The sequence below is a fragment of the Dermacentor andersoni genome, chromosome 1 (assembly GCF_023375885.2).
Source record: "Dermacentor andersoni chromosome 1, qqDerAnde1_hic_scaffold, whole genome shotgun sequence".
In the NCBI taxonomy this organism is placed as follows: Eukaryota; Metazoa; Arthropoda; class Arachnida; order Ixodida; family Ixodidae; genus Dermacentor; species Dermacentor andersoni.
In genome coordinates, this window is record NC_092814.1 from 130,751,541 (window position 1) to 130,762,556 (window position 11,016).

The 11,016-nt window shown below is 48.4% G+C and overlaps 1 protein-coding gene and 1 long non-coding RNA gene across 8 annotated transcripts in view; one reads left to right on the forward strand and one right to left on the reverse strand.

Annotated features, from left to right (window-relative positions):
* The window catches only part of LOC129380591 (uncharacterized), a 128,476-nt gene extending 125,220 nt beyond the window's left edge, over positions 1-3,256 (reverse strand). Inside the window, exon 1 of the long non-coding RNA XR_008608754.1 lies at positions 2,978-3,256. This is a non-coding gene — a long non-coding RNA (uncharacterized lncRNA). The remainder of the gene's footprint in view (positions 1-2,977) is intronic.
* Positions 1-11,016, forward strand: part of LOC126545871 (prolyl endopeptidase FAP-like) — a 464,583-nt gene that overhangs the window by 334,493 nt on the left and 119,074 nt on the right. For 2 of the 7 annotated variants that reach the window (XM_055062033.2, XM_050193894.3), the window contains exon 1: positions 6,046-6,256. The exons of the other annotated variants lie outside the window; for them this stretch is intronic. In XM_055062033.2, the coding sequence (XP_054918008.1) occupies positions 6,215-6,256 (42 nt within the window). In that variant the 5' untranslated portion in view covers positions 6,046-6,214. Of the gene's footprint in view, positions 1-6,045; positions 6,257-11,016 lie in introns of those variants that run through there. 7 annotated transcript variants of the gene reach the window in all.

Genomic DNA, 11,016 nt, shown 5'->3' on the forward strand with positions numbered 1-11,016 from the left:
CGTCTTATGCGGTGCGCTGCACACCGCGCTGCATCGTTCCATTCCGACCGTTATAGCAGCGACCGCGCCATATTAAGGGCACGCAGGAGCGTGAAAGCACGTTTGCGCCCATCCAAGTGTGTCGGGAACGCATACAATGCACGGAGTTTCTGCCTCGCAAAGCACACCTCAAACGCAGCTCGGACTTTGGCAGCAGTGGGCGTTCAAGAGAACTCACTGAATTCACGATTCAGCACGGCAGACGATTGGGAACGAACTAATGAACTGGACACACAAAGCGCTGATTTCCAACTACATTTATTTACATACGTATCTGCGTGCGAATGTATGCGTCAGCATACACACGACCGAAAACAAAACAAACATTAGGCATGAATTCACTGCGAGAACCAAGAATCAACAAGACCAATATATCTTACCTAGAGAGCTGTCAGCTGACAAACTTACATCGCTGATGTGAGTGCACTGATAAGAGCCCTTCTGAAAGGGCATCACGGTGCCGAGTTTTCGAAGCAGTGCACGAAAGAGAACTTCGTGGGATCAAGAATGAGCATACTGGGCCCGGACTGTCGTAGTCGTTGCTATGCAAGAACGCGTTGTGCAAGCAAGTGACAGTAGCGATAGCGAACGATACGATCATCTCACGGAAACTGTGTAAATACGACGCCCCTGTGCCAAAATTCACAAAGATTCCCGTCATCTTTGTCGTTGGCCGACTGCATTCGCTAATATGCCGTAGCATCAGTATTCGCCGGAATTTTCCCTTACGCTAGCATTGTTCGTAAGAACAAACTTCAGCCAATCCTTATGAACATCTTTGTGATCACCGCTCGCTGGTTCTTGCCCATGACATTTTTTTTATTTCTTTGCTAAGCGCTTCATCGTATAGTAACCTCGCGCTCTAACGTGCCTTGACCTTGGATGCGTGGAATACATGAACAGTCGTAAGCATTGCGTTGCGCCGACGGCGCCTCTGCGACCTTTTGCCGCGTACTACGTAGCTGATGCTGGGGGGATGCCATCACGAAGCGCAGGAATGCGGGGCACCGCGCGTCGTCGCTCTCTCCCGGCCGCTATCTGGGCCCGCCGGCCGTGGCCCGCCGCGTCTCGCACCGCTGGGCGCGGCCGATCTGGCCACGATCAGCTGCAGATCGTTAGGCGCGCGTAACTCCCGTGGGGACGGCAAGTCGTCCTTCCCTGCGCAGCACTGTTATCGAGGCCGAACAGGAGACACAGCAGGCGCCTCTGGGCGTGTTTCCCGCAGCCTCCGGACGTGCTTTCTAAGTGGCAATCCCATTAGCGAGTGCCGCGTCTCCACAACGCTCGCCCTTCCTCTGCTCTCTCTCGCTCTTTCCCTCACCTTTCCTTACTTCCTCTCATCGAAGCACCATCGCCCACTTTTTTCTCGCATATTAGACGCGTACTAACCCGCCTCATAAACTGAAGCCGGCTGTGCATCCCCGGACGCCCATGCCTCCCTTCTTTCCTTCAACTTCTTTTTTTTTTTCTTGCATCTTTTTCACTCTGTTCGGGTCGTGTGTTCATTAGCAGCTCATTTGCGTTTCTCCCGCGAGCGCACTCGCGCCGAGCGCGTGCGGCTATTTACCTAGCGACCTCGTACGTTCTCTGAGCCATACCTTATAGATCTGGCTTGTTCGCGAAAAAAGAACCCCAATTTCGCCTCATCTTCCTGCCATTGCGATAAAGCTATAGGTGCGAAATTCACGACCCCGGTCATGGGTCGCTTTTATAATACTAAATGCCTCTTTTTGCTTCTTCTGTCCTTTTCATTTCTTTTTCTCTATTCATTTTTCTTGGAGGAGAGGGGAAGGCGGGAGGCGAAAGAGAGCAATCGGCCCCATTTTGACGAGAATTACCTCAGTGGTGCCAGATGTGGCGTACATATCGCCATGCACCTTGTTGGCGGGCAACGCGGCTTTCGTTAGTTGAAAGAAATGGAAATTAATTTTTGCAGTCAAACAAAACATTAAAAAAGCATTTTGGTTTGACACAATCTGAGAATTCCCTTTCGTTGTTACCTCGTTATCGTAAAGCGTTTATCATGCTATGCGCCGCAAGAGTCGACCTAAAATTAGAATTGATGATCGAGTGTACTGGAACACATCCTCGTCCTTCCAAAACCTGACGTAGTAAGCGGGTTACATCGGGTGGCACATTGGTGCTTTCGCATTAGTAATTATAATCTCTCCTAATTAGGCTTAACGATCGTGTCATTGAACTGCACCGGTTGGTCTTCGATTTACCAGAGACAAGCACTGCAGCTCCCTATTATACGATTCTTGCTGCTCGGCGTATGAGGATGCTGTGTTCAATTACTGTCACTAGATTTTCAAAAAAAGTGCCGTCATAGTCAAAATTTGCACGCAGTCATTACAAAGAGCAGCTATATTTGCCAAGCATCGACCGGACTTTCATGATACTCAGGCGATGAGGTGGAAATGATCGTCATCATGAATGATTATGTAAAATGAAAATTATAAGTTAGACGGAAATACTACTACCAGCATCAAAACAGGGACAAGCGCGAGGTCTCGGGATTGAATCCGAGCCGCGGCGGCCGCATTTCAATGGGGTCCAAATGCTGAAAAATCTCGTGTACGTGCATTATAGTTGCATGTTAATGAACCTCAGTTGATCAAAATTATTCCGGAGTTCCCTACTACGGCGCACCTCATAATCAGATCGGGGTTTTAGCACGTAAAACGCCAAAGTTCAATTAATCAGGGGCCTGCCCCTTTAACTGTCGATGCTCCAGAGGACTTTGCCACGGCGTAATTGCACTTCTGGCGTACAGGGCAACCGCTGTGGAACACCACGGGGCAAGAGTAATTCCATTCACTGTGCTATACCCTCTGCGTTCCTCGAATCGAAGCGGAAGCGACGCATTCGCTTCTATCGCGAGCATTTATTAGACGGTGCGCAAATGCAATGAAATGAATGTATTTAGTTTACTCACGGTGTCTCTTCAAGGCAGCTCTTCGCTGCACCAGATGTCAGTCAACGAGGAGTCGCTGAAATTTGTCGTATTTTTCTTTTCACTACACGTGATCTGTGCAGGAAGTTTAAACTGCGAAGATATTAATACACGCAAAGAAATGTAGTTTTCGGGGCCTCATTGCTGACTGGTTGTCAAAATGAGAAAGCCTGCATCCCCGGCAGCGCGACAAGCTTGACTTCCTGCTGACACTGCTCGCACCCTGGCTGAGTCCTGCACGGCGGCGCTGCGTGATTATTCCCCCGATGGCTCTCGCTCGTTTCCTTTCGCAAGCAGCAGCGACGCGTTGCGATGCGGACCGACTGCGGGAGCAGCTGTGCCCTCCTCCTCCTCGCTCGCCATTCTCCGACCGGCGCAAGAACAACCGTCGGGATCAACAAACCAGCGTGCGCCGACGCGCGGCTACCGACAGTCGGAACTGACCTTCGCGTCTCCTCATCCTCGCCGACCGTACTCGCCGCTTCCATCTCGGCCTTTCGCAACGGCTTAGCGCGGTGCTCCGGCAAGTCTCTCTAATGGAGACGTGCTCGTGCCACGGAGGGCGGAGAAGAGGCTTCACTGCTTGGCGCTTATACCGGAGTGTGGCTGTCTCCTTCAAGGCCGGCTACAGTAGCGCGCTGAACTTGCGTTCCGCTCACAGGAGGCACTCAGTTTGCCAGTCCGTCTGGGCGCGTCTATTGTTTTTGTTTCTTCTTACTTTTCTTAAACGCTTACACACACAGTCGTTCTTGTTGTGTTTTTACTATTTCATATTTCTCACTGGTAATAGCCGTCGCACTTTTGCGGTACAGCTTTTGAGACATTTTCCAAAAGTCCCGATCGAACTTCACTTTAGTTCCTCCTTTTCCCTCTGCGTCTCCTTCCCCTTTCTCTAGCTTTTACATACACACACACACACAAAAAAAAATAACAGAAAAGCAATTCAACGGCACTTGCGGGCGTGTTTGGTTTTTCATCTACTCTTTATTTTTCTTTTCTTGATCTACGCGTTCCCTACAACGGTTACGGTTGCCTATCACGGCTGCCTTTTGCAGAAGGTGAACAATGATTCTACATTACATGGTCGTTGGGGTTTTAAAAGCACCATTCCTACTCAGGAGCAAGCTGACCGGCACAATATAGGCAACCTTCAGGAAACCTCATAGGATTTGACATAACTAATGAGTGCTAACATCAAACACAGCACAAAGAAAAGTATAGGTGGACACGGGACAATCGTTGTCTCCAAGTGTGTCCTCCCCCTTTCCTTTGTGCTGTGTTTGTTTACCTTTCATTTTATCAGCTTTACAAAACGCTGCAGGTGCGTAACGGTTCGTTCTCGTAATGAGCCTTGGCAAGTTATGTCGAGACGCGCATTTTAATGCACACACCGTCTCTTTATTTATTTATTTATTTATTTATTTATTTATTTATTTATTTATTTATTTATTTGTCTGTATTCTTTGTGGCAGTTTTAGTCCTTTGTGGCGCTAAAAATATGAGCGTTCTCTACTGTCATTTGTTGTATCTGTCTAAAATGACCTCTGACGGAGGCTTTTTGACGTATTGGTTCCGGAGGAATTACACCGACGTGTATGGTGCATGTCCTAGTACCTAAGTTCATAACATCTAATTCCTTGTTCACTAGAGCCATAACCAGCGTGCGAGTCGAGTAAGTTTGCTCAGCAAATGGTGCTTCGGTTTTCGTTGGGTTTTCGAGCGATCTGTTTCGTCTGCTGAATTCACTTACGAGTGGTGCCCTTGTTACGTAAAAAAAAAAAAGAGAGAGCAAAGCCTCCTCCCCCAACCTCACCTTCCCTCCCCGCCCCAAAAAAGAAAATCACCCGAATCGCTTTAAATTCTAACTAATTAAAGTATTAAAGTAATTAAATTAAAGTATTTTGTAGAAGCAGCACGCTTCTACAAAATTCACGGCGCTTCGGACTGTTGTATTTTCCGTCGTCCCTATTCTCTTATGGTTTCCGCTATCGCATCATCAAATACAAATGCCACTACTGCCGGATCTGTCTGGACGTTTGAGCACAGTGCTTTTTTACGAGATGAGAGAGAGAAAAAGGGATGAAACTATTTACAATATACATAGCATGGCTTTGTACCATTGACCGAGTATCGCCGACATTTCACGTGTGCTCTTCCGCGGGTGACACCGAGCACGTTTGCAATGACGAAAGGAGAGGCATATCCATGCTGGTGTTTAAATGGATTGGAGAAGCTGATGCGCAGTTGGTAGCGACAGGCACACAAAAAAAAAAACCCTTTAATTTTGCAGATTTTCTATGAGATATATACAGTAGCAAAGTTCGACTTTGACGAAGATATATAGCTTTATTCCCGTTTCAATAGCTGAGCCTTGTGGGTGAATCTTAGATAAGATTTGGAGCGCGCATCCCACTACGCAATGGTAAATGAATGTGCGGCGTCATCTGCAAATGGCAAATGAAGGCACCTGCGTACGACGTCATCTGTAGCACATTTAGCACGGCAGTGCATAAATTTTCATCTTAATAGTATTTTAATAAGCAGTAATTTCTTCGCCAGTAAAAAAATTCAACAGATTAAGAACGTGAACGAATACACAAATGTAAATAACTTCCCAAAACGATGGCGCACTTGAGGCTGCGAACAGGGACCGTGCGCTGTCGCTGCAGTGTGCATGCGTGTTTGTGCGCGATCATAGGAACGCAGCAAAACACTTATTCAGAAACTTTGCTGTGGTTCGAGGAAGACGTTTCGGGCAGTTAGGAGGAAAGAGGAAAAGAGAGCGTTTCAAATCGTGCCAAGCGCGTGAGAACGGTGCAGCGGGGAAGGCTGCCCCTGGCGCGCCGAGATTGCTCCGCACTACGTACTTCGGGGCTTTAGGGTAGACTTAGACGCCGCGCTGTCTTCCCGTGTCACGAGGGAGAGACACTGCTGTTCTGGCGCACTTTCGCCGCCAGATGTGTCGCTAGCCGCGTGTTCTACCTCTTCCTCAAGGACGCCGGTAAACAAGTGCACGTCTCTGCAGGTGTGTGGGAGGAGAGCTCTGTGCTCGCCGTCGCAGTCGCGAACGCCACGCGTACAAAATTAACATTGTCCTAGCGAAAAGAGACGTGGACCAGCGAATAGGAGACGGCAGGCCAGCCGACAATACGACGGCACACTGTAGAGTCCGCGTGTGCGAGCCATTAGCTTCCCGATATCCGGATTCTCGGCAAAACTATGACGCTACCGCACAGGAATTACTTGACGCCTCTTTTATACGTAAGAATACCTTGGTTTGTATTAGCCAAACTGCGATTGCTTTGCGGAGAAGGGAATGCTGGCTTTTTGGTCAATTTTGTTTGCAATTGCCTTGAATATACGAGTGTTCTGACGCTTAAATTTGATTGTCTTTTTTTTTGTTACATTGTTATGTTTTCCTTGTCTAGCGCGATTTTATTGTTTTGTTTTAACTATGAACAGGCCAGCCCAGTAGTGCACGTAGCTAATTTCAAATTGTGCGTAGATCTTTCATTATAGGACGCTGCAATGCTACTTTTGCGGTGAATCTTTGCTTGAGAGGTGCTCTCCTCGTCTAAATTGTTTTCTCCAGTACGGTAATATTCCGTTCAAAGAGCCTTTGGCGTAGCTCTTCCGGGTGTGAACTTTGCAGAACAGTATCGTACTAATGAGCGGGCTAGCGTGGTGGTAAGCCCTGCTGTTTCACCATTTCTAATGTCTTACATTGTAACTAGAGTCTCCTTATGACGTAAAGTCTTGCCAACGCCATGAGATAAACAAAAGGTTTAAATCCGAGCATAATCTCCGTTTGAGTGCTTCCGCCCACGGTACTAAGCAGTTTCCGTGGCACTGCAACGAGGACTGGTGAACTGACGTTAAGCAGTAATAAATATTCGCGCTTCTTATACCTGCATGCGTTCCAGCTCTGGTAGATAGTACACAGTGTGTTTTTATTATTACGATTTCAACCTTCTGGAGGATCAATTAGGAGCCACCGCGTCGACCATTTCGCCTCTTCCGAGTCGCCAAAACTGAAAAAGGAAAGGTAAACGCCTATTATGGCGGCAAAAAACGCTATTTCGTAAAGTCTGGCTCGCTCCTCAAAACCGTGGTCTCGCTCGTGGAAAGGGCGCTTCGTTCGCACTGCCGCCTCCTTTCTCAGCTCCACCAGCCTTTCCGTTTCCCTATTAATCAAGTTGAGTCCTCTGGCAGTCAGGTAATCGAGTCGCTAACGCGTTTAGCTGCCTGTGCTTGCTGTTTCTAACAGAATAAGACTTCGGCCGGCTTGCATAGCGTGCTTGAGGTTGAGGGGCACACTCGAGGCCCGTATCCGAGATAAATGCGTGGTACGCGCTGCACACTCATCCGCAAACCAATTTCCTCCTGGGACCGCCGAGTCGGTTCCTGATCCGGTTCGACCCCTCGGCGCCGCGATCGGCCACTGTTGCCGCGCGGCCGCCAGCAATCATATCGGGGACACAGGGTGCGCCGTGGCCTCTAGACCCCCCTCCCTCCCCCCCTCCCCCCCCCCACACTTTTTTTGTCTTTTCTTTCGCTGAGACCTCCGGCACAACGGGAATGCCGCGACCGAAAGTCGCGCTCACGTCAGCCGGCACACATCGCGCGTTGCCCAGTGACGGTCAAAGCCGATGGGACGCCAGGTCTGGATTCGCAATCACTGCAGGGATGTTCGTAATCACGTGTGTCTGTCAATCTTGATAGCCATCCCAGGGCTCGCATTTGCTGAAAATTACTTGCGCCAATACTGATACCGGACATACCATTAGCGAAGGAGACCGGTCAATGGCAAGGAACACTTGCGAAAAAGAAATTTCTCTGTTTGGCTCCAGAAGCGGAATTCCCAAAACGTTTCTTTAGTAAGTGGCGTTTGCCAGTGGACGGCTGCCTTCGCTAATGATGTGTCGGACATCACTATTGGATAACACCTGATCTTGCGAACACATTTAGCTTTACGAATCAAAAGTTTCCTTGGCTAGTATGCGATAATGCAAAGGTTCCTTTTGCTCAATTCAATTTTTCCTTATGATCATCCGTTCACAGTCGGCCGATTTTGGTGATGACGTGGACGGAGCGTCGCTCGAACCACTGACGAAGCGCGAAAAAGAATAGCTTTGCAATAGAATGGCTACATTATCCCAGCCATGAATTCAGCTCCAGATAAGTCAGAAGGAGTCAGCCAGTGAAAAACACTTCACAGTAAAGAAAAAAAAAAAAGTGGACGAATTCCCAATGTTGCTGGGCCCGCATTCAGGAAAAGCACGCAGATCCAACTCGAAATTGTAATCTAAATGACGCAAAGCTTGTTTGAGTTTAGCAAGGTAGCAGCAGTAACGGAGGACACGACCACAGCCTCGTCGCCTGTATGTTGTTCACGGCCTGCGTGTCACGTGGACAAAGGCGATGTAGGATATGCTTGTCGAGGGAAGAATGTCGATGAGAGTTTATATGGGCACAATGGAGTACGACACATATCTAAATAAAATTAAGGCGTCATACCCAATGTGTCAGAGTAGCCCATCCGTTCCAGGGAATTGACCACGAATGGGCACATGCTCAGTGACACATACCCAGTGAACCAAGTTGTCTACTAGGCTAGACAATAGCCAGCAGCAAGTTGTTCATTCGGGTGCATACCGAGTGGCCCGAGTTGTCTACTAATACGATAACAGTAGAGGCAGACTTCACCAATTTTTGGACTCATCTAGCAGAATATATGGCAGATCCCGAAGGCAGTGCAGTCTGACAAGCGTCTCAAAGCGCTAGCTGTCGCTGGAGAAGAATTCGAGAAACTGGCACGTAACGCACGCTCCAAACGTTTCAAAGAGTGACTTTGGCACGAGAGAAGCATGCCTGCGATCGTGGCCTAATGGTTACAGCATTGGGCTGCTGTGCTGTTTCGATCATGCCAATCGGTCAGTCATTTATAGCATCATAGGTGAACTTCACCCACTTTGGAGGTATCTCAAAGAAAACTCGAGGTCGCTTGAGCGCACGCGAGTGCGACAATGTGTGCAGGATGTCGCAAGTTTGAAAGACATATGAGGTATAGAAACGTCACTTTGAAGGATGAGAGTGTACAAGCTCACCCGCGACGCATGCGCGTGCAGCTGTTTTGGCGTCACAATCATCACAATATCGCGTACTTGGGGAGTTGACGGTGCAAAGTTCTGGCCTAGCTTTGTATAGCTATTCCCGCATATACATATATCCGGCAAGGAAACGTCGACGAATGCCAAACCACGGAGAAGAGTCAAAGAAACCTTCGCTTTAAAACGGTGTTACGCTATACAACTGTTCGTAAAAGCAGGTGCCGGCTAATCGTGATGCTGGACATGTTATTGAAGGCCACTGGACAATGGCAAACAGCATTTACGAAAATCTGTGAAATAGACCCCTGGTGCACAAGGATGATTTGTGATTATCTCGCGCCTGTTTGCTGGCCTTTGGCGATGCGTCGCAGTGCCAAAGCAATACCCGTCGTTGCTTGAAACAGGGGCTTTTTGGATTCGGCCTGAAATTCCTTGAGGATACGGAGACACCAAAGAGCTCGTCTAAAACATGCGAGGAAGCCGTTTTTAAGGCGAGGCTTTCTTTGCCAACGCTCCCGGACTTTCCTGGCCGTGGCTGTCGGCTGCTGCTGCTGTCCTGCCGAATAGATCACACCTAAAGAAACCTGAATTACTTGCCCGATGGTGGGCTTGAACCTCAGTCCCACTCCCCCAGCGCAGCAGCCCAATGTTCTAACCATTAGGCCACAGTCGCACGTATACTTCTATCGTGCCAACCTCGACTAGCTCTTCGAGGTGGCCGCCGCGTGTATCAACTTGTGTAACACGGGCGCGTAATAGTACATGCGTGCGCTCCAGTTTCCTTTACGCCAAAGACGCAGGAATGAAAATGAGCCAAGGGAGCACGTCGTATGAATGGGCCCAAATTTATATCCACCAGCTGGTCGACGTAAATTCCTGTGTGGCAAGATTTCATCACATTGGTGTTTCTCTATTCCGGCCTCATGAATGCGGCTGCCATGCCAGGGAATCGAAACTGCGCCTCCGTGTTCAGCGGCACAGCTTCCATAGCCGCCTAGCCAGCGCAGTGGGTAGAATAAACAACGGAGCGGTATGTTTTGAGAACTGCGCAAGAGGGAGGACAAGGCAAGAAGTCCAAAACAAACTATACGGGTGTTGCACGCATGCTTGTGTAAACGCGCAGTTCCACGTTCTCTCCCGTTTCAGTTCCTCTCCCGAGACGAGGCTCGACGAGCTGCGATCACGAAATGTCGTTTTATCGCGTGCGCTGCTCGCTTTGAGCCGAAATGAACTTTGCGAGAAAACTCTCCCAAAAGGACAACGCTGCGACGGGTGCCACTGCAGCACTATCTTTGCCGAATGGCACCGCGTAAAGGCAGCATTATTCTGAGCACTGAGCGGGTTTGGCGTCCTTTGCCTTCTGCCTTCGGTTGCGCCTATTAAGTACACGTTATAAACACAAGGCCGCCGTCGTTCAGCCATCGCCGTACCGGTTAGAAAGTGTGGCACTTAACATGTGTGGTTTTCAAAATTTAGTAGAACAGTATTAGTAGATATCTACGGAAGTTTACACAAATTTCAAGGTATAAACGGCTAAAGAGCGTTAGGTATATGTTCTTTGAACCACCAAGCTCAGAACCGTCATCTTTGGCAACAAGAGGAGATATCAAGATCTACTATCCTTCTTTTATCGAAATATTTCGTACGGAAGAAAATTGATTTATCGCATCTTACTTCAAGCCGTCCCACGCTCACACTCGCCCTGCAAAAATCTCGACTATGAAACAAGATGTGATGGTAATATGTTTGCATGTATAGGACTTAGCGTACTGATCATACTACGTTAAAGAGTTGGGTGAATAGTTGATCGCGCAAATTATATGTATTCGTTGTTTCTGTGATTGTTTACTGTGACAATGAATGAAAATCACGTTGATGTCACGTCTACATAATCACTGCCAGTTTCGGACA